Below are 24,255 nucleotides of genomic sequence, written 5' to 3' on the forward strand. Positions count from 1 at the left end.
AACCTTGGCTCTCCAATTGTTGCAAAACTACAATTCCCATCATGCCTGGACAGCCAAAGCTAAAGCATGATGGGAGTTGTAGTTTTGCAACAGCTGAAGAGCCAAGGTTCCCTACCCCTGCACTAGAGCATGCTGCAACTGAACACCATTGGGACGAGTACCCTTATGGGGGGAGTTTTGTTTTAGCAGTCTATGGATTCTATGGAAGTATTTATAGTCAGGTCTTCTGATCTATAGAGAAGAGGTCCCTCCTTCTCAAGGATCTTATAGAAGAAAAAAAAAAAATCTTCTTTCACACAAAAACAATAAAAATGTATTGCATAGGTTTGCCTTATCCAAACTGAAGGAAACGCCAAGAACAAACATCTGAATAATCAGAGAAATCAATGACTCCAGCTGCGTCTTTATCTCAATAAGTTAATGTTTAATCAAATCTATCACATTTAAATTAAATGGTGTAAATTTGCTTTTCCACCATCAGGCGGAAACTTTATTGACAGATTCTTGAAATCACGTAAGAAAATACTGTTATAAATGCATCAAACTGTATGACATACATCTGCTGCCTATCAGCAAACTTACTCCTGACTCTCAGGAAATCTACCACCATTTGTCATGGAGAAAAACGTAATCGTTTTCTAAAACTAAATATCCCTGCACTCTTCCCTGGAAATTGCTTATTCACATCAACCAGTGTTTTTTCCTGCCATGAAATACTATGACATAAAATGACAATTTCTGTAAAAAATTTGTTCAATGTCCCAATTAAAAAAAAAAAAAAAAAAAAAAAAAAAAAGTAGATGTAAAATTAAGTCTTCAGAAATGACTTGAACAGTAAAGTCGATTGCTTATACACAGGGATGCACAGCAGCGGTTGTCTATGTAATGTCGTTCACTAAGAGAACTTTCCGGCCTGTGGAGGAGGTCCCAAGAATCCTCCTGCCTGCTTGGTGGCAGCCCGGGAAGGTGCAAGTCCAAGCATCTTCTGGATATTCTGCGGACAAAGAAATTACATATTTGTTACTTTTCATATAATCTAAAACTATGAAATTCATAGTCAATGCCTAATTTTTCAAAACGCCATCATGTTGCCGCAATAAGCTCCGCTTTCTTTATGTGCACTTTGGTCGGTTCTATGTACTAGAGGCGGGCCTGGCGCACCCAGTGTTAATGATATCCCCTCCCCTCGGTGATGCGCATCCATTAACTCCATTAGAACCCTATCTGGCCGCATCAGTAGGGAGGGGATATCATTACACTGGGGAGCACCAGGCCCACCTCCAGTTCATAGAGTGGGCTGATGCACAGGAAGAAACCAGCCCTGATCGCGGAAATCGGTGGCACTGACCAGGTAGTGAGGGAAAAAAAAAATTCACTACCTGAACTGGTACAGTTGTCAAGTATGCACGGTGCCTTAACGGGGAAATTTCCAGCCTTTACCACTTACCCCCATAGAATAATATTATAGACACCCCTTTTTATTAATTTTATTGCACAATTTTTATAAGGGTTTTTTTCCCAATTTCTCTGTAAAACCATGATCAGCAGGAGCTGCAATATGTGATGTTATGTACCCAGGTCATAGTGAATAGTTGAAGGGGTAGTGTCACGAAGCAAGGGTGGTAAAATCAGATATGTACTCTGTGTGTGTGTGTGTGTGTGTGTGTGTGTGTGTGTGTGTGTGTGTGTGTGTGTGTGTGTGTATATAAAGGAGAACAAATATGCAGTTTTTTTGCAAAGTAGCTTCCATCACTGTACCATTTGAATTCCCCATGGATCTATTATCTCCCTGGTTTCTTCGCTGAACTGTGACCCTGCTGTTGCCAACAGTGCAGACAAATTCCCACAATCCCCCTTGCTGCATGTCAAGTGAAAACCTACTGCCATTACTAAAGGGACAGATCATGTGACGGCGATTGAAGTGAGTGAACCGGGGGCAACAGGTTATAAAACACAGATGGGGGATTAGTACGTCTACAATTTTTAAACAATACATTTAAATAAATGCTCGCGTACACGGGAAATATGTTTCATTTAATATAATGCATCAGTGCAGACTTCAGGTAGGGCCACACTGTTTTTGTAGTCCATTTAACGTATCCGTTGTATTGGGGGGGGGGGGGGGGGAGGAATGTATGGAAAAATGTCTGCAACTGCGCATAAAATGGACTTAACAAAAAAAAAAAAAAATTTTTCTTAGCGTACACACAAATGTGGTTAAAGGGGTTACCTAGCGCTACAAAAGCATGGCCACTTTCTTTTAGAGACAGCCCCACTCTTGTCTCCTGCTTGGGTGGTGTTTTTGCTCAGTTCCATTGAAGTGAATAGAGCTTAATTGCAAACCACACCTGAACTGGAGAAAAGAGTAGGGGGAAAGTGGCCATGTTTTTGTAGCGCTGGATAACCCCTTTAAGCACATTTTTGTGTACGTTAAAAGTAACCATTTAAAAATAGGTCCATTAAGTGAACCTACTCTTAGTGTTCTTTGTGACACAATCCCTTTAAAGATGTTGTCCAGGGAAATCTTAAACTCCCTGTGACCTAAAACATTAAACAAGCCCCCCCCCCCCCCATCTCCTATGGGGAGAGATAATGAACACCATTTGTCCTTAAACCCCTCGTCCCTGCTCCTCTTTCTCACAGTGATCTGAAGTCATATGGGGACAGCACAGCTTCCCCTCCTAACTTAATCTCAGATCAAACGTTATATTATTTATACCTGAGGGATCTATCATTGACCTGAAAGCTTCACCTGTGACACAGCATGTCGGTGCACATGTGGAATGTAGCATTATTATACATGACTATACATATTAGACATCAGCAGTCCCATCTGTGTGTCACTGTAGTAACACAAACAGCAACAGAAGCAGTGACGTCCGTGTGCCATCTGCGGACCATGGAGTATCACAAGTAATGAGACTGTCTGCTTTCTTTAACTCTCCCCACAGATTTTGGTGTAGTTATAAAATGTATGATTATATCTGTTGATTTATTATTTTGAGAGAAATACAAGGTAATATTTTTTGGCTAGAATTGCCATTTAAAGTGACACTCTCACTCCAGTTTTTTTGTTTACTGTTATAGGCACCATCAGTTACAGACAGTGTCACCAAGACGGGACTTAGCTTCCGCTGAACCAACAGACACAACCGAGCTACCTGGGTAACCCTGGCAGAGGCAGGGTGACTATATGAAGCTGCAGCTACGCCACAATGCCTACTTATCAAGTACCCCTTTAAAAGGTTCCTATACATATAAGACATGTGTTGCCCAAAGGCACCAATTCTTGCCCTCTTATATGTATGGCAACCTTTAAATAAGAAGGAAGCAATATACTAACATATTTCCATAACCAAGTATTCTCTGCACATGCAAATCTTATGCCATGAGGCATAAAAAAATACTTTCGATCAAGAGAACCGGAAGATGTATGTGTCTGTCCGTCCTGGATGGCCTCAGACATTATGTGGCCGTTCAAGTAATGTAACACAGAGAGGGAACATGCTGGTTGTGGCTTCTCCTGGCTTTTTCTCCTTATTGAGGTCTGTGTTTTGTTCTTTGTTTTTAAATAATGAAAGGTACATGGGGGCTATGTTCACACTACGCAAGTTTCCGTCCGTAGCGCATTCCGTGAATAAGCGGACGGAGATTTACGTAGTTTGCGTACAATGGAAAGTATACGATCTACGGCTGCACAGTTCACACTACGTAAGAACTTACGCCCGGATCGTACACGGCGCTGTAAAAAAAATGAACCAGACCATTGTTTGAAAATGCTTTAATTTACGCCCGTAGCGTAACATGTGGTCCCGTACGTAGTGGTGATTTCTTCATTTTTGCACTTTTCTTTGCCGATCCAAAAGGTTCTGTGGGGTGTCCGGGGCTAGCCGAAGATTTCCAAGTAAAAGACCGCTGTCAGATCGATACGTAGGGCGCTCGGTAAGCGTAAGTAGACTACGGGCATAAGTTCGCGGACCGTACGTAGCCGGCCGCAACTTACGTAAATCCCCGGCCGGAGTTTAACACGTATATGTCCGGCCGCGACCGGACATATACGTAGTGTGAACATAGCCTTAAAAGGGTAGTGCACAAAAGAATTTTTTCTTTCAAATCAACTCCTGCCATGAAGTGCCAGAGATTTGTTTTCTCTCCTGTCTGACACAGTGCTCTCTGTTGCCTCCTCTGTCCATGTCAGGAACTGTCCAGAGAAGGAGCAAATCCCCATAGAAAACCTCTCCTGCTCTCCAGACTGGAAATATCCACTTCCTGCTGGGCATACAGCAGCTGATAAGTACTGGAAGGCTTGAGATTTTTTAATAGAAGTAAATTACAAATCTCTGGCACTTCATGGCAGCAGTTGATTTGAAAGAAAAAATTTTTTGGTGCACTACCCCTTTAACCCTTTGAGGACCAGGCCCAAAATGACCCAGTGGACCGTGCAAATTTTGATCTTAGTGTTTTCGTTTTCCCCTCCTCCCCTTCTAAGAACTCTAGCACTCTCAGTTTTCTATCTACAAGCCATGTAAGTGCTTGTTTGTTACAGGAATAGTTGTACTGTGTAATGGCGTCTTTCATTTTACCATAACATGTATGATGGAATCCCAAATATATTATTTATGAAAATATAAATAGGTGAAATCGTAAATAAGAATGCAATATGGTAACGTTTGGGGGGTTCCTGTGTCTACGTAATGCACTATATGGTAACAGCGACATGATACAATTATTCTATAGGTCAGTCCGAACACAACCATATGCAGGTTACACAGATTCTCTAATGTTATATATATTTTTTTTTATGAAATCCTTTTTTTTTGGCAATTAAATATTAATAAAATGGGCCTATTGTGATGCTTATAACGGTTTTATTTTTTCACCTACGGGGCTGTATGGGGTGTCATTTTTTCCGCCATGATCTCTAGTTTTTATTAATACCATATTTGTGAAGATCGGACGTTTTGATCACTTTTTATTGATTTTTTTTAATATATAATGTAACATAAAATCGGTAATCTGCGCACTTTTTCCCCTCTTTTCGTGTACGCCGTTACCGATCACAATGACGCTTGTTATATTTTAATAGATCGGACAATTCCGCACGCTACGGTATATTATATGTTTATCTATTTATTCATTTTTATATGTTTTATTTATATAATGGGAAAGGGGGGTGATTTAGACTTTTATTGGGGGAGGGGTTTTGGGGTACTGTAATAGTGTTTTGAACTTTTTTTTTTTTTACACTTTTGAAGTCCCTTTGGGGGACTTCTACATACAGTACTTTGATTTCTACACTGATGAATGCTATGCCATAGGCATAGCATTGATCAGTGTTATTGGCGATCTGCTCATTGAGCCTGCCTGTGCAGGCTTAGTGCAGCAGATCGCCGATCGGACCGCACGGAGGCAGGTGAGAGACCTCCGGCAGTCCGTTTCAACGATCGGGACCCCCGCAGTCACACTGCGGGGGTCCCGATCGGTAAGTGACAGGGGACTCCCCCTGTCACTTACACTTCAACGCCGCGGTCGCGCCGTGATCGCGGCGTTTAAGGGGTTAATGACACGCGGCAGCGCGATCGCTGCAGTGTGTCATTACCGGTGAGGTCCCGGCTGCTGATTGCAGCCGGCCCCCACCTGCTATGAAGCGCGCTCCGCTATGAAGCGCGCTCCGCTCCGGAGCGCGCTTCATAGTGGGAAAAACACCCAGGACGTAAGGTTACGTCATGGGTCGTCTGGGGACAGACTTCCATGACGTAACCCTACGTCCGGGGTCATCTAAGGGTTAAAAAGTGTATCTGTCTTAATAAAAAAAAAAAAAAACTTTTGACGTCATAGAGACATGTCAAAAATTTTGATCGGCCCGGTTCAGACCTGAACTGATCAGGAGATAGACTGGGGAGAAGATGCGCTGCAGCAGGTCCACTCTCCACTCTGAATTAAAAGAAAAAAAAAAAGTCAGACTTATAATGGGCTCCATTTTAACTCGCACTGCAGTTGTGGTCTTCTCCCTGTGCTCTCTCGATCGGTATGGGTGTGAACACTCAGACTGATCAAAACTTTTGACATGTCAAAAGTTTTTTATAACGACAGGTACACTTTTAATAGGTAAGTGACCTGATGACAAACCTATACCTTTTGATTCCACAGATCTGGATCTCTCTGAAAATACTACCATTCTAATAATAGGCCCTTTTATGCAATATTATACATTTCTGTAGTGGAGTATAGATTTCTTAAGGAATATAAGAAGTCAAGAACATGCAGCCCATGCCTTAAAATAACACAGGATAAGAAGATGTTAATCTACCACACCTAAGTTTGCATTCCCACAGTCAGGGCCTCTATGCACAGGAAAAGTAACAAGCTCAGACACAGGATCTGCGTGCTTCCCCGAGAAGGGAACATGACAACAGATGGAGCATCCTTAGCTGCAGGAGAAAGTGTCGCTGAGAAATCCGTGTAGGATGTGAAAGTCATCACATGTACAATATGGGGAGGAAAGAGCTTTCTAACAGGCCTGGGCAAAGCCTGGCCTTAGTCCTAAGCAGAATGCAACACAACCCTGCAAACATTGACTATATGGTCTATAATGCAGTTCACAATATTCCATATAGACAAGTAGTTCTCAACTTTTCTATTGTTGTGACCCCGTAATACAGTTCCTGATGTTGCAGTGACCCCTAACCAAAAAATAATTTTGGTGGCTACCTTAGGGCTAGGTTCACACTATGTAACTGTGCGGCTGTATTTTTTATGAGGCTGTAAATGTGCGGGTGAAACTCCGGCCGTGGGAAAAAATAGACATGCGGCTCAAAACATACGGTCATTTACTTGGAAATCTGGTTCAACTAAAAATAACAAATAAAATCTTAAGAAAGTGATGCAAACACCTCTGGATGCATCTGGGAAAGCAGGGAAACAGTTTACATGAATTGCTATTACCGGGGTTTGCGATCCTCTGCACTAATGCCGATGTCTCTCATGGTTACTCTATTAAAATAATAAAACACATTTTCGTTGTAATAAAGTGCCTTTCGTTTTTCACTAATTAAATTTAAACGAATCCATCATTTTGCAATTAAATATACTGTTAAAATAAATAGATATATAAATAAATGTATATTTATATATATATATTTTTTGACAGTATATTTAATTGCACAATGATGGATTCGTTAGAATTAAATTATTGACCAACGAAACTGAATTTATTTAATCGAAAATGTGTTTTATTAATTAAATATAAATTAGTACAGGAAGCTCCATAAGCCGTTAATTCATATGCCGGCAATAGAGCTTTCTGTACTAATCATCACTTTACTTTAATGAAAACATCAAATGTTTCTTCTAATTATGTTGTGACAATAGCATTATTAGAAGAAACATTTAGAATTATATGTGCGCTCAGCTGATTGGCTGATCGGCTGAGCGCACATATAATGAGCCGGTCCGCAGAACAGTGACTTCATTGTGCTGCGGACCAGCGAAGAGGACACATCGGGGTGAGTATAGAGCTCTCCCCACCCCCTCCCCAGCACTGCACCCCTCCCAGCAAGGAAGGGGGGGGTCAGTTAACCCCTTCCTTGCTGGGATGGGTGCAGTCTGACATCAGTCTGGCCCCCAACACCCATCATTGTGAGCGGTGTTGTGCACCTTACAGTATGCAGTATCTTTACCGATCGCTGCTTACAGTCTGGCCCCCAAGGGGTTAAGGGAGGATGTATTGCATCCCCCTTAACCCCTTGGGGGCCAGACTGATGTCAGACTGCACCCATCCCAGCAAGGAAGGGGTTAAGTGACCCCCCCTTCCTTGCTGGGAGGGGTGCAGTGCTGGGGAGGGGAGAGCTCTATACTCACCCCGATGTGTCCTCTTCGCTGGTCCGCAGCACAATGAAGTCACTGTGCTGTGGACCGGCTCATTATATGTGCGCTCAGCCGATCAGCCAATCAGCTGAGCGCACATATAATTCTAAATGTTTCTTCTAATAATGCTATTGTGATAACATAATTAGAAGAAACATTTGATGTTTTCATTAAAGTAAAGTGATGATTAGTACAGAATGCTCTTTTGCCGGCAATATGAATTAACGGCTTATGGAGCTTCCTGTACTAATTAATATTTAATTAAGAAAACACATTTTCGATGAAATAAATTCAGTTTCGTTGGTCAATAATTTAATTCTAACGAATCCATCATTGTGCAATTAAATATACTGTCAAAAAATAAATATATATATATAAATATACATTTATTTATATATCTATTTATTTTAACAGTATATTTAATTGCAAAATGATGGATTAGTTTAAATTTAATTAGTGAAAAACGAAAGGGACTTTATTACAACGAAAATGTGTTTTATTATTTTAATAGATTAACCATGAGAGACATTCTGTATTAAATTATTGACCAACGAAAGGGACTTTATTACAAAGAAAATCTGTTTTATTAATTTAATATATTAACTATTAGAGGCATCGGCATTCGGCATCATTGACGGCTATTTTTGAAGTACCAATCCTCGGCCGCATGTCCAGCCGCAAACAATGGTCTTGTTCATTTTTTACGGGTCCGTTTACGATCGGGCCGTATATTCATACATAGTGTGCACTGTGCAGCCGTATATCCTATATTTTCCAGCGTACGCACGAACCACCAAAAATACCGCCGCAAATACAGCCGCACAGTTACATAGCCTGAACCTGGCCTAAAACTGTATATTTGCTACAGTTATTATTCGGAATGTAAATACCTGATATGCATTGTGTATTCTCATTGGTGCTTTGTGTACTGTGTAATGATTACACACAAAGCACCTTACACAGTATTGTGTGTGTACTGTTTTTACATTTTAAACCTTTTTTACACCACCAGGCTGTCTCGCAGGCTCTCTTGCCTCTTCGCCTCCTAGGACTCCAGCACTTGCTGCGTCCACCCACTGATGACGTCAGCAAGCGTTGGACACACGAAATGCACTGCTATGGACTGTGGAGCATTCCACCTGCTTCCCCTGCCCCATATGGATGATGCAATCATGTCTGCGCATGCATCATGGCATGCGTTCCAGCTGAACAGCGCTGCTGCAGACGGTAGCGCGACTTCTCAGCGGCTAAAGCCATCGAAAATATGTATTTTCCTATGGCTTTATAGTACAGTATTTTTAGCATGAGCATGGCTTTATATATTTATACACATACACACTGGGAAATACTGTTTATCACTCCATGTCACATGCTGGATAAAATACTGATCCCTCCCTACTTTAACCACCTACCTGTCGGATAGACATAGTGCAAAGAATATAGAGGAAAATAAAGGAGCAGTCGGTGTAATCCTCTCCTAACAGGTTTCTGTGCGACAACCCTTGAATATAGGAGAGGGGGACGAAGGGTAATTTTGCCACAACGCGACCATCAAAACTGAAGGGAGAAAAAAAAGTAATAAGTCATATTATTCAAAAGCTCTGCTTGGAGAATTTAGTATAAACTTTAGAAATTGCTTATAACTAGGTATGGTTTCCTACTATAGATATTAGTGATAGCAGATGTAAAGTGGCCCTGAGCACAGCCCTGTATAACAGAGAAGCAGACGGAAGAATCTCTGACGGTCGCTCCATTACGTTCACACTTGAAGTAGGATGGACTGTGTACAATTATATACTTGCAGGAAGGAGAGCTGTGAGCAGGCTTCCTACATAACAGCTCCATCAACTTCTAATGACGTGTTTTCCTTCCTAAACATCCATTCCTGAGCTGCTGTCCCCAAACAGAAGTCACTTATAACCCACCCTCAAACACCTGCCTTTCTAGCTACATTAAAGGGAACCCGTCACCACTCTTGACATGTCAGTTTTTGTAAATACTCTCAGCTCTGTGAAGTGCAGTTCTTATTCTTACTAATATTGTATGACTAAATAACCAAGTGTATTTAGTAAAAAGTACAGGTCAGGAGAGGTGATGGCTCCTCTTTATGGATTGTTTAAAGCAGAGAACCTACTAACTTGTTAGAGGGGTCTCTACATGAGAAAACTGACAAAGGCTTCCCCCATCAAGGACCCATAGAGATCATGTATTCTGTGGCTGCAAGGGTTTAAAGGGGTAATCCAGTGCTACAAAAACATGGCCACTTTTCCCCCTCTCTTGTCTCCAGATTGGGTGGGGTTTCAAGCTCAGTTCCATTGAAGTAAATGGAGCTTAATTGCAAACCACACCTTAACTGGAGACGAGAGAGGGAAAAGTGGCCATGTTTTTGTAGCGCTGGATAACCCCTATAATTTCCCACAGATTAAATAAAATACACAGTGAATAGAGATGAACGAACCCATCCGAACCCGATCGTTCGGCATTTGATTAGCGGTGGCTGCTGAAGTTGGATAAAGCTCTAAGGTTGTCAGGAAAACATGGATACAGCTAATGACTATATCCATGATTTCCACATAGCCTTAGGGCTTTATCCAACTTCAGCAGCCCCCGCTAATCAAACGCTGAACGATCGGGTTCGGATGGACTCGAGCATGCTTCAGGTTTGCTCATCTCTAACAGTGAACATTCATATCAGTGCATTGCTTGATCGATCATTGCTACCCTATACATAACGGACAGTATACAGCCACCTATAACATATTGCATAACTTACATTGAGTTGAACATGCCCATCAAAGCCGTGAAGCAGAAACCAATAGCGAACATAGACTTCATACGGACCTACAAACACAGTTATTGAGCCAAGATTATTAACAGGTGTGTAAGGAAATGCAATAAAGCCATTAGATGACAATTATACAGAAAATCATCGCCTCCATCAACAATTGTTAAACTTCCTAGATGGCATGAACAACGGTGAATGCAGCATTCAGGTGGTTGGAGGGCTGCTGCACGTACCTGGCCTCTGGTCCCTCCCCGCCATCAAAGTGATGTCAAAAGTTTTAGGCTTTATTCACACGTCTGCTAATTTTGTGGACCTATGGACAGTGAATGGCTGTCCTGGATTGTTTCCCCATCTGGCATGATGTATCAACATCATGCTGGCAGAGGGGAAAATGTTTGATTCTCTGCGGCTCTGTAATGTCCGGAACTGGCCAGAGCAGATGTTTTCTATGGGGATTTGCTACTGCTCTGGAAGCAGAACACACTACTTCTTGCAGGACAGCTGGTAAGTACTTGCGATTTTTAAATAGAATCTGGGTCTGAGACCCCAACTGATCAGGAGAACAAGCGAGGAGCAGGAGCGCTGCATTTCCCCTCTGTCTTCTCTGACTTATAATGGAGCTGCCTAGACAGATCACTGAGAACCTGGGAGTGATATGGACTACTGCGCATTTCTCTCATCTCATTCTCTTCAATGAAATCACTTTTCTTTAAGTCCTTGAGACATGTCATTTTTTAATATTACGTACCATAGACAAATCACGATTATTGTTCTTCAGCTTTTCTTCTTGACGTTCTAGAATAAAAAGAAGTTACAAGTTATTTCCATTTTACTCATGACAATTTAATCCTGCAGAGTAACTTTGGTACCGTAATAACATTTTACTTTTGTAGCATTCAACATGTTTTGCATTTGCAAAGTCTTTCTTATCGGCTCAGCTAAGCGTGCCTGTGTTGTCAGTGGAAAGTGGGGGTAAGCCACTGCCAGACTACTCTGGTGGAAGTTTTTATGCCTCAAAACAAAAGGATCAGACAGTTTGAATCAAACATGACCAATCCTTCTTCTCCCGATATATGCTATCAGAGGGAAAGCAGTGAGGTCGCCATACACATTTGGTTGGTCTGCAGGTATGGCTGACATTAACCTTATGCTGTACAGCCAATTTCAGTATCAGACTTTTCAATCGAGTTAGTCGACCATTACTGGCACTCATACAAGAAGAGCTGTCAATCATTTTGTAGATAGAAGAAAGCAGCATTTATCCTGCGCTATACATAAAAGCACAGTATTTAGAAATTATATTTTCTCACGCTCAGCAACTCCTCCCTCCCCCAGATAAAGAGACTAGACAGACAGAGCCGCTGCCAAATGCAAATATGTATGCAGCCTTAGGCTCCATTGTCATCTGTGCTGAAAGCTACTGCAGGAGACTCTGTCACAAATTCCGACATATGATGGGGAGAGCAGCGCAGCATGAAAGCACTATTCCTCCTGACGCCACAATAGGACCTGATAGATCCCACTTTAAGTCAATGGCTCAGGTGTCAGACTCTCAGCTTTCCAGCTGTTGCCAAACTACAATTCCCATCATGCCTGGAGAGCCAAAGTTTTAGCCGTCCAAGCATGATGGGAATTGTAGTTTAGCCACAACAGGATGACCAAAAGTTTTAACCCCCTGGCCAATGGGGTCTGTTAAAGGGAAACATTGAGAGATTGAAGAAACTGAAGCATTGTGTATCTATGTATACTACAAACTTTGAGTTAGAAGCCAAAAAGTAATATTACCTATCTTTTTCTTCTGTGTGCGTCCAGCAGATTCTGTTATAGCTTCCTTCTTCTTTTCCACTGGAAGAATAAAGTGGCACAAAACATTAACTGCAATGTTCATTTTCACCCAATCTCAGGGATATATCGACACCTAGAAATCTCCATCTCTCCTATTAACAGGATAGAACACGCAGAGCGGCCAATATGTATATACAGTACATCCAGCTATATAGGAGATTAGCAGCCCAGAGTAACAGCTCTCTCTTCACACATACAGACACCCTTAAAGGGGCTTCCTCACCAAGACAAACCTTGCCCATATGTGATCAAGGGCATACAGGCATCACAGAGAGGTGCCCTCTATAAGCCAGAATGGGGAACCACTCCCAAAGCAATTCTGGAGCAGAGTTGTAATACCACACACAACCTGAGGACAGGGGTGGTGCTGTATTTGCACTTAAGTAGTAAAATTCACCAGTTAAGTCTATACATGCATCTACTGTAGGTATGGACACCATTACAGACACTGGAGGAAAGGTTACTTACGTTTTTTACTTTGCTTTTCCACTTCAGCTTTTAACCTCTTGTATTTATCTGTCCTGTAAACTAAAACCCATGTGATACCTAGAGGAAAATGAATGGCAGATTGTGAAAACTTGTCATAGATACATAGCCCTATATACAGACACTTGGGGAGATTGCACACTACTATCTTCTATTCCAACCTGCTTACGATATACAAAGTCCAGCTAGTGACAAGATGGCTACTGGACATTTTTTCATGGCAGAAAAGTCACGTCGCCATCTTTTTTCCACTGTCAATTTCAACTCTGTGTAGCAGAAGATCTGTATAGCCTACAAAGCCCACCGCATATTACATTACTTTTTTTTATTCATACTCCAATACCGAATCTGCTGCAGTGTACGCATGAGAGACAAGATGTGTAAATGCAGCTTTAGGCTGGGTTCACACTACGTATATTTCAGTCAGTATTGTGGTCCTCATATTGCAACCAAAACCAGGAGTGGATTAAAAACACAGAAAGGATCTGTTCACACAATGGTGAAATTGAGTAGATGGCCGCCATATAACAGTAAATAACGGCCATTATTTCAATATAACAGCCGTTGTTTTAATATAACAGCAAATATTTACCGTTATATGGCGGCCATCCACTCAATTACAACATTGTGTGAACAGAGCCGTTCTGTGTTTTTAATCCACTCCTGGTTTTAGTTGCAATATGAGGACCACAATACTGACTGAAATATACATAGTGTGAACCCAGCCTTAGGGTGCGTTCACACGTACAGTATCTGCAGCAGATTTGATTTGCTTTTAATCTGCAACTTTAAATATGTGCCATCAAATCTTCCGCAGATCCTGTACGTGTGAATGCACCCTTAGGGTGCCTTCACACACCGGATCCGCAGCTGATTTTACTCCAGTTCATCCCTATGAGAATACATACTCGCAGCTGGATTGACATCCCGCTGCGAGTATGTAAATTAATCCCCACCAGCCAGAGCATACATCACCTGCTCCCCGCTCTGGTTTGCTTTAGGGGTTCCTGGCGTCTGCTCATCCCGGTCAGCCAATCAGTGCACTGTCCCGCCGCAGCCACTGATTGGCTGAGGGGGACGTCCAGCCGAGAACCCCTGAAGCAAGCTTCAGCACAGAGCAGGTCATGTATGCCCAAGCTGGCAGGGGTTTAACTTAAAAACTTGCAGAGGGATTGTATGTATTCTCATAGGGATGAACCGGAGTGAAATCTTCTGCGGATCCGATGTGTGTGAAGGCACCCTTAGGGTGAATTCACACGTGCAGATCTGCTGCACATTTGATGCGGTGTTCAGTCATTTAGATAAAATCTGCTGCGGATCCGCAGCAGAAAATCTGTTGCGGATCCGCAGCAGAAAATCTGTTGCATTATGGTGTGTGTGCAGCTACCTTTTGGCTATGTTCACGAAGTATTTTTGCTCAGTAATGTGCAACCAGGAGTGAATAGAAAACACAGAAAGGTTATGCTCACACATTGTTGAAATTGAGTGTATGGCCGCCATTTAACAGCAAATAATAACAGTTATTACAAAACAACGGCTGTTTTAAAATAACAGCAATAATTTGCCATTAAATGGCGGCCATCCACTAAATTTCAACAATGTGTGAACAGATCCTTTCTGTGTTTTCGATTCACTCCTGGTTTTGGTTGCAAAATACTGAGCAAAAATATTGTGTGTGAGCATAGCCTAAAGGTGGTTGGCCAGTGGTTTCTAAACAGATGATCTCTTCATTCCCCTACTCCCTGCAGGAGACTCCATGGACCTATAGTGGGCAGCAAGGCAGAGATCGGAGAGAGGTGAAGAGGGAATCGCTCAGCTGCACACCTCTTCCCCGGCAATGTCTTGACTCCCAAATAATCAAAACTTGTGGCGTGTCTCTGCATCGTGAAAGGTGTAAAGTTTAATTACATGATCAGGGACAAAAGAAATGCAATGTTTCAACCCAATGGGTATTTTTCAAGCATCAATCTGCTTGAATTAAACAGTAAGGTTGAAAATCCACTTTTTTTTTGTACTTGATCATGTAATTTGCTAAGTCTATATTTGGCTTGTCAGCCTATATGTAGCCTATAGCTAGCAGCTGCAGTCTGCTGACAAACCTAAAATCACAGACAACTGATGTACGTAAGTTTGGGAAGCGCCCCCTTTATTGGTTTGTGTTAGCTTTTATAGACAAAATATAGGGCATTATTACTACTACTCAGGCACAGTGTATTCAGGTATTGCAAACTTAAAGTGTCACTGTTTCTTTTCTTTTTTTTTTTTCAATAGTCCAGGCGATTTTAAGAAACTTTGTACTTGGGTTTATTAGGTGAATATGCCATTATCTGCATTCAAAAAAGCCTTTCCCCAGGTCCCCCCCCCCTCTCATCCACTGCTCATTATCAGGAAATCTCAACTCTTTTACATCACTCGAGCCCTGTGTAACCTATGGAGAGGGGAGATTAGTCGCCAGCAGAGAATAAAGGATTACACAGTGGGAGCTGTCTGTTCTATGGAGAGGGGAGGGGGAGGAGTGAGATAAGTCGGCAGCCGAGAGCAAAGAAAAGGATTACACAGTGGGGCCTGTGTGAAAGCCGGTATTTAGAGGTCAGAGCTGACTGTCAGAGGAGATAGCCGGGTGACGTAGCTGTAAATTAACTCTTTGTTGTCCTGTTTTGGTGTCTTATCTCCCTCCACCCTCCCCTCTCCGTAGAGAACCATGAAGACAAAGGGGGAAAGCTTCAAACTGCTTTTTCATGATAAAAATGCATTTTTTGGCTAATAAAACCAATTACAAAGTTTCTTAAAATCGCCGGTACTATTGATTTCTGCAAGAAAAAAAAAAATCAAACAGTGACACTTTAACATATGCATCAGGGTTCCTGGAAAGTATCATTGTATGCCAGAGTTTACATTTCTTTCAGACCATGTTTCAGTTAGCTCTGATCATCTTCTAATTCAGATTATATAAACAATAAAGGAGTAGAATGGCACTGTGTTGACTTCCAGTCAGTAAGCTTCCAGCTCGAGGGTGCACGACTCAGGTAACCGACCCCAGGTACCATCAGAACAGTAACGTAGAAAGGAAAGAGACGGCACTCCGGAATAAAGTGAAGGTGTATTTAATTCACCCAACATGTGTGGCAACGTTTCGACTCTGCTCTAGAGTCTTTCTTGAGAAAGACTCTAGAGCAGAGTCGAAACGTCGCCACGCGTGTTGGGTGAATAAAATACACCTTCACTTTATTCCGGAGCATATATATATATATATATATATATATATATATATATATATATATATATATATTTTAGTCCCACAAGGTCACAGTGGCAGCAGGTAAAATCACTTACATAGTTACATAGTTAATACGGTTGAAAAAAGACACATGTCCATCAAGTTCAACCAAGGAGGGGATGGATACAGGGAAGGGGGAGGGGTGATATGTTCTATACATATGCATCTATATTATTTTGGTCTAAGAACTTGTCTAGCCCTGTTTTGAAGCCCTCTACTGTTTTTGCTGTGACCAGATCCTGTGGTAGACTGTTCCACAGATTCACAGTTCTCATGGTAAAGAAGGCTTGTCGCCTCCGGAGATTGAACCTTTTTTTCTCCAGGCGGAGGCAGTGCCCTCTTGTCCTTTGAGGGGGTTTTACCTGGAACATCTTTTCCCCATATCTCTTGTAGGGGCCATTTATATATTTAAATAAGTTAATCATATCTCCCCTTAAACGTCTCTTCTCCAGACTAAACAAATGTAATTCTTTTAATCTCTCCTCATAACTAAGATGCTCCATTCCCCTTATTAGTTTAGTTGCCCGTCTTTGTACCCTCTCCAGCTCTAGAACATCCTTTTTATGAATCGGGTTCCAAAACTGGACGGCATACTCCAGATGGGGCCGCACCAAAGCTTTATAAAGCGGTAATATTATATCCCTGTCCCGAGAGTCCATGCCTGTTTTAATGCATGACAATATCCTACTGGCCTTAGAAGCAGCTGACTTCACCTAGCCTTATCAGATTAAACTTGGATTTCATCTCACTACAGATGCTGTTGAACTCCTGCACCCCGGACTGTGGGCTTCCCAGCGTTCACCCAACATCTACTCAGTGGCCATATCGGACCTGGCTCCCTGGACCCTTTCTTCTCTGTTGTCTCTGCGGCACATCCAATGTTTTATATTATAATGACATTGATGCTTTAAATGTATAACTAATCCTAGGTATAATCCTTAAAGGGGGACTCTATCCACCAGATACTGTACCTCTGCATAGGTTAGGTGGTAATAATCATCACTGGGGGCCCCAAGGTCACAAGAACATTGGCCCCAGGACCCCCATTCCTGCCCCCAGCTGCTCCATTCATCTCTATGGGACAGTGACAGCTGAGCCCTGTGTAGTCATCTTACAGCCCCATAGAGAGAGCAGGTGTGAGAGGATTAGGGGCCCCCTGTGGCTATGAGGCCCCAGCTATCACCTATTATATAGACAGGTGATGTATCTAGTAGGATAACCCCTATATAGGTGACTACTTCTCCCAGCAGCCTATACAGACCAGTATACACCTAAGTGCTGGGCTTAGAGCAGCGCCCGTTCATTTCCCGGTACTCACCCTCCGCCAGCAGCGCCGTGCACACCGATATGAACACGATGAGCACGGTGTCCGCGAACATAGTACTCATGGTGCCGGAGAACCGAGCCAGACGCTGGAGAAGCCAGTCAGCACTGCGAGCGTGACGTCACCACGCACAGCGTCCCTTACCGGAAGTGAGCGGCGTGCTGGGAGGGAGAAGGCTGCGGCGTAAGGACTTCCGGCCGATCTGACGTCACGTGACGCTCAGCCTGCTGCGGTTATAGGTCAAGGGATTGTACGGCTCCTCGTATGCGTTTTTCCAGGGCTCTTGTGCGTGTGACTATAGGGGAGATTTATAGCAATGTCTTACAGTAAGATTCTCTTTGCTGCCAGTAGCGACCAATCACAGTTCACCTTGCTGTGGTGAAGTAAAAGCTGAGCTGTGATTGGTTGCTATGGGCAACAACAATAATCCTAGTATATTATAAAACCCAACCTTGCAGGTTTCCGAGCCCTCCCAGTTCAGTAAGCAGGGTGCAGTGTAGTGAGGTTACCTGCACTTGTTTCATTCATTGTGCCTGTGATTCGGGCAGCATGAAACAACTGACAAGTTTAAAGTAATTATGTTATACCCCCTACGTTAAAGGGGTACTCCAGAAAAAATGTTGTCTTTTAAATCAACTGGTGCCAGAGATGTGTAATTCTGTTAATAAAAAAAAAATCTACAGTCTTCCAGTATCAGCTGCTGTATGTCCTGCAGGAAGTGGTGTATTGTTTCCAGTCTGACACAGTGCTCTCTGCTGCCACCTCTGTCCATGTCAGGAACTGTCCAGAGGTTTTCTATGGGGATTTGCTACTGCTCTGGACAGTTCCTGACATGGACAGAGGTGGCAGCAAAGAGCACTCTGTCAGACTGGAAAGAATACACCACTTCCTGCACGACATACAACAGCTGATAAGTACTGGAAGACTGGAGATTTTTTTTTTTTTTTTTTATATAGAACTCATTTACAAATCTCTGGCACCGGTTGATTTGAAAGAAAAAAAATAGCTGGAGTAAAGGAGAATACCTCATGTCTACTAACATAATTGTACTTTCAGGACTCATCAGATTAAGTATTTTTGAAGATACATTCATTTAGTAAACTTGCCTCTTCCTCCTGATAGGCTGCTTTTTCCTTCCCATTGCTGACAGATTGTTGTCTAGGTTACAGACCAGCTCTAAAAACTGTGGTCTGGCTGCTGTATATATAGCTATAATGTAGATGTGCACAGATACAGTGTATATATACAAAAATAAGTCCAATATCTATATATTCACCAGTCAGACCACTGTTTTTAGAGCAGAGCTGTGGTCGGTAATCTAGACAATGAGCCATCAGCAATGGCAGAGAAAGAGCAGCATATCAGGAGGAGGCAAGTTTGCTAAATGAATGCATATGCCAAAATATATAACTTCACAAGCACTATGAGATTAACCCTTTTAGGACCAATTCAGATAGCACCTTAAAGAGGACCAGTCACCCCCCGTCCCGGGGTGACAGGCTCCGGAACCCCAGCTAGATCCCCTTATACTGACCTCATCTTGCCGAGTCCTGTAGCCAGTCCCGGAAGTGGGATGAGGTCAGTATAAGGGGATCTAGCTGGGGGTCAGGAGCCTGTCACCCTGGCACGGAGGGTGACAGGTCTCCTTTAACCCTTTAAGGACAGAGCAAATTTCGATTTTTGCGTTTTCGGTTTTTCCTCCTTGTGCATAAAAGGCCATAGCACTTGCATTTTTCCACCTAGAGACCCACATGAGCCCTTATTTTTTGCGTCACTAATTGTACTTTGCAATGACAGGCTATATTTTTGCATAAAGTACACTGCGAAACCAGAAAAAAATTCAAAGTGTGGTGAAATTGAAAAAAAATACGCATTTTGTTTATTTGGGGGAAATGTGTTTTTACGCCATTCGCCCTGGGGTAAAACTGACTTGTTATATATGTTCCTCAAGTCGTTACGATTACTATGATATGTAACATGTATAACTTATATTGTATCGGATGGCCTGTAAAAAATGTAAACCATTGTCAACAAATATACAACACTTAAAATCACTCCATTCCCAGGCTTATAGCGCTTTTATCGTTTGGTCTATGGGGCTGTGTGAGGTGTCTTTTTTTGCTCCATGATGTGATCTTTCTATCGGTACCTTGATTGCGCATATACGACTTTTTGATCGCTTTTTATTACAATTTTTCTGGATTTGATGCGACCAAAAATGCGCAATTTTGCACTTTGGGATTTTTTTGCGCTGACGCCATTTACCGTGCGAGATCAGGAATGTGATTAATTAATAGTTCGGGCGATTACGCACGCAGCGATAGCAAACATGTTTATTTATTTATTTATTTACTTTTATTTATAACCTGGGAAAAGGGGGGTGATTCAGACTTTTATTAGGGGAGGGGGCTTTTTACTAATAATGACATTTTTTTTTTTACTTTTACACTTATACTAGAAGCCCCCCTGGGGTTAGGGTTATTCCCCCCTGCGGTTAGGGTTATTCCCCCTGGGGGACTTCTAGTATAAGTGCTTTGATCTCTCATTGAGATCTCTGCAGCATAGATATGCTGCAGAGATCCATGAGATAGGCACTCGTTTACTTACGGCTGCTGCAGCCAGAAGTAAACGAGTGCCGAGCCGGGGACGGCACCATCTTGGAGCGGTCCCCGGCCGGCTTCATTTACGGAGATCGCTCCTCCGGGATAACATCCCGGAGGAGCGATCTCCCCACTAGACACCAGGGATGACGCTGCATCCGATTACTTTATTAGCGGGCACGGCGATCGGACTGTGCCCGCTAATACCTACGGTCCCGGGCTACACGCGGCACCGGCGCGGTTCAGAGCGGGGCCGCCGCGCGGCCCCGCTCTGAACTCCCTTACCGGCATCAGGGCGTAAATTTACGCCCGATGTCGTTAAGGGGTTAAGAACAAAAGCCCATTTTTTAAATCTGACCAGTCTCACTTTATGTGGTTATACCTCCGTGATATTATAACTTATCCCAGCAATTCTGAGATTGTTTTTTTTGTGACATATTGTACTTTAGGTTAGATGTAAAATTTGGCCGATATCCGTACAATTTGGGTGTGAAAAATGCCCACGTTTCTTGAAAAAAAAATGACAAAATTAGTAATTTTCATTTTTTTTTTCCCACGTTCACTGTTCGGGTTTAGTTATGTGATAGTTTTATTACCAGCGTCATTATGCACGCGGCAATACTAAATATGTGTACTTTATGATTTATTTTTTTTTTTACATTTATTAATGCATTGGGGGCTATGGGGATTTTATGTTTTGCACTTTGTGTGTGTTATTTACTTTTTTACTTTATTTTACTGTCCCACCATGGGGACATCACTATTTGATTGACTGATTACAGGCACATTACATTACATTGCAAGGGTGCATTTACACAGAGAGATTTATCTGACAGATTTTGGAAGCCAAAGCCAGGAATGGATTTGAAAAGAGGATAGATCCCAGTCTTTCCTTTATGACCTGATCTCTGTTTATAGTCTGTTCCTGGCTTTGGCTTCAAAGATCTGTCAGATAAATCTGTCTGTGTAAACGCACTATTAGGCTGGGTTCACACTACGTATATTTCAGTCAGTATTGTGATCCTCATATTGCAACCAAAACCAGGAGTGGATTGAAAACACAGAAAGGCTCTGTCCACACAATGTTGAAATTGAGTGGATGGCCGCCATATAACAGTAAATAACGGCCATTATTTCAATACAACAGCCGTTGTTTTAAAATAACAGCAAATATTTGCCATTTAATGGCGGACATCCACTCAATTTCAACATTGTGTGAACAGAGCCTTTCTGTGTCTTTAATCCACTCTTGGTTTTGGTTGCAATATGAGGACCACAATACTGACTGAAATATACGTAGTGTGAACCCAGCCTTAGGCTGAGCCTGCTCAGCCACCGTAGCTAAGACACAGGAGGCTTCCTGGTGTCATAGCTACCATCCGTTCCCATCCATTCCGATGGGAATAGAGGAAAGATTCTCCCTCTATTCTACACTATAGGCGCTGCGATCGGCGTGATCACAGCACTCATAATGTTAACTGCCGCGATCTGCGCGGGTCGTGACAGTTGCAGCGGGTGCCTGGCCATCACTGACAGCTGGGACCTGCCGCAGGATGGCACGGGCGCAGGAGCGTATAACTGTACGTCCTTAAGCAGCACAGACTTACTGTTACATCCTAGGTCCTGAATGGGTTAAAAAGGGGTTGTCCAGCGAAAATCTTCCTCTTCTTCCTCACTGGTTGTCTTATGGTGCGTTTACACAGACAGATTTATCTGACAAATTTTTTAAACCAAAGCCAGGAATGGATGTGAGAAAAGGAGAAATCTCAGTTCTTCCTGAATGACCTGTTCTCTGTTTATAGTCTGTTCCTGGCTTTAGCTTCCATAATCTGACAGATAAATCTGTCTGTGTAAATGCACCATTAGTTTTGGAGGCAATCCAGGCACATGCCTCCTCAGCCGAGAGCAACCTGTGGGCCATTTTTTTGTTTTTTTCTTTAGAGTGCTTTTACACACACCCAATCCGCTGCAGATCTAGTGTCAGAGCATCCCTATGAGAATACACACACACAGCGGGAATGACATTCTGCTGCGTGTATGTCTGCGGCCGTGGGATAAGTTGCATACACGCAGCGGGATGTCATTCCCGCTGCATGTATGTATTCTCATAGGGATGCTCCGACACTGGATTTGCAGCGGATCCGTTGTGTGTGAAGGCAGCCTTAGAGGGGGGGTATGTGTTATGCTTTTACACGTGTGTTAGTGTGTGTGTTTTATGTACTGGCGAATCTCCTCGGCGAGCAGAGAAGGAGATTTTGCACGTGATCGGCTGGCCAGTTGCTACCGGCCAATCACAGGTGATCTGGGGCACGTTGCCACAGGCACATAATGCCCAAGCACTGCACCAATTACCGCTCAATTCCGGTATACCCGCCCCTTATACCGGAATATTGCTGTGATTGGCCGTTCAATTCTGAGTGGTCAATCACAGCGATCGCCGTCACGGGGAGGGGGCGGGCGTGATGATGATGCCCCCTACATGACACAGGAAGATGGCTGCTGTAGTAAACAGCAGCCATCTTCCCCAGATTGTGACCAGGCGTCTCGCGGCGCCCCGTTAAAGGACCCGCGTACCGGTACGTCATGGGTGGGCACTCCCTTCTTCACCAGCTTCTGGTGGGCGGAGTAGAGAGTAATTCCCCTTCCTCATTGGTGGAGCAAGCTGCCTGCTCTACTAATGAGGCGGGGAAACTGTCAGCACAGCCTCCACCGATCGCAGCTGAATTGTGCAGTTAGTGAAAGTAACACCCTGAATCGAGCACTACTTTCACTAACAAGGTAACAAAACCAGTAGGCCAACGATTTCGCAGGTTGCCACTCTAGGCATTGGACCACGGGTACCTTGCAGCAAATACAGCCCTAGTAGGGATGCACAACCAAAGCCATATATTTGGCTGTCCAGGCATGATGGGAATTGTAGTTTTGCAATAGCTGGAGACCCGAAGGTTCCCCCCCATCTCTGCTTAAATCACAAACAAACATAGGCTTTCTTCCAGAAACAGCACCACCTGTCCTCAGGTTGGGTGTGGGGTTTTGCAGCTCAGTTCCACTGAAGTGAATGGAGCTCAATTGTAATACCACACACGGACAGGGGTAAAGCTGTGCTTTACTAAATCCTGCATAACCCCTTTAACAAGCCTATTACACAGCTGTGGTATGGGGTGGGTGGGCTGCATAAATAGTTGCTAGATTTTCTGTACGGCCCTTTACGGCCATCACTTGTCTGCGCTCGGTCGTGATGCCTGTAATCCCGGGTGCATAGTTGCGATCCCGGGAATATGCGGCCAGGATATTCCAGATAGATTCCCTGGAATATCCTGGCTGCGTATTCCCGGGATCGTAACTATGCACACGGGATCACAGGCATCACGATCAATCGAACTGCTTTCGGACCAAAAGACTGGAAGGTTCGCTCATCTCTACCTATCACACTGATGTGAATTCAACATATTTCTAAGCCTGAATACCCTGTTTATTGAGCGCTGACCTACAAGACCTACAGTGGTGATATTACACAGGGATGAGTTTTACCTAGCCAGAGGCATACAGTAATTTTTTGTGCATACACATGAAATATCTAAACCATTCTGGCCAGAGTCCTGATATTAAGTCGTAATAAATAAATGCAGTTTGTTCAAGTAAAATTTTATTTTTCTCCTTTTTTTTTCCAATGTTTGTACTTTTCATATCTGTGGCACCCAGATAGCAGATCATATAATAACTTGACCCACCTAGATGTCTGTAAGAATCAAAAAGAAAAAAGAAAAAAAAGCAATATCACAGGAAAGAAAGTAAATACAATAAATATCTGCCAACTTCAAATACAATGAAAATTTCATTTGCCCTGTCCACACCCCCTGGCATGTGAAGAGGACAAGAGTTTTGGTCTGCCGAGTTTAGAACCACTATAAACTTTACACAAGCAGAATCCGATGCCGGCTTAATTCCAAGTATAACCCAATACACGCTCACCATTTCTTCTCCATAAACACTTTAAGGATGCCAAACCTCTGAAAAAATACTTCTGTGGCAAATAACTGAAGTGTACAGAAATTCACAACCAGACAAAATA

At 42.9% G+C, this 24,255-nt stretch overlaps 1 protein-coding gene across 1 annotated transcript; it reads right to left on the bottom strand.

The window, feature by feature from the left end:
* Nucleotides 1-403: 403 nt before the first annotated feature.
* Nucleotides 404-17,750, bottom strand: TMCO1 (transmembrane and coiled-coil domains 1). Its single transcript, XM_069968960.1, has 7 exons — nt 17,578-17,750; nt 12,965-13,042; nt 12,437-12,496; nt 11,400-11,446; nt 10,640-10,707; nt 9,279-9,423; nt 404-994 (listed from the first exon to the last, which is right to left on the bottom strand). The coding sequence occupies exons 1-7, from the start codon at nt 17,645-17,647 to the stop codon at nt 896-898; spliced, it is 567 nt and encodes a 188-aa protein (XP_069825061.1). The 5' UTR covers nt 17,648-17,750; the 3' UTR covers nt 404-895.
* Between the last annotated feature and the right edge of the window lie 6,505 nt (nt 17,751-24,255).

The sequence above is a fragment of the Dendropsophus ebraccatus genome, chromosome 4 (genome assembly GCF_027789765.1).
Source record: "Dendropsophus ebraccatus isolate aDenEbr1 chromosome 4, aDenEbr1.pat, whole genome shotgun sequence".
In the NCBI taxonomy this organism is placed as follows: domain Eukaryota; kingdom Metazoa; phylum Chordata; class Amphibia; order Anura; family Hylidae; genus Dendropsophus; species Dendropsophus ebraccatus.

What these genes read in the sequence shown, in the direction of transcription:
- TMCO1 (XM_069968960.1), bottom strand. Translation starts at nt 17,647, where the DNA reads ATGAGTACTATGTTCGCGGACACCGTGCTCATCGTGTTCATATCGGTG. An exon ending in ATAATCGTGATTTGTCTATG is followed by an intron (nt 10,708 to 11,399) that starts GTACGTAATATT and finishes CTGTGTTTGTAG; the next exon opens with GTCCGTATGAAGTCTATGTT. An exon ending in ATGGGCATGTTCAACTCAAT is followed by an intron (nt 9,424 to 10,639) that starts GTAAGTTATGCA and finishes TTCTCCCTTCAG; the next exon opens with TTTTGATGGTCGCGTTGTGG.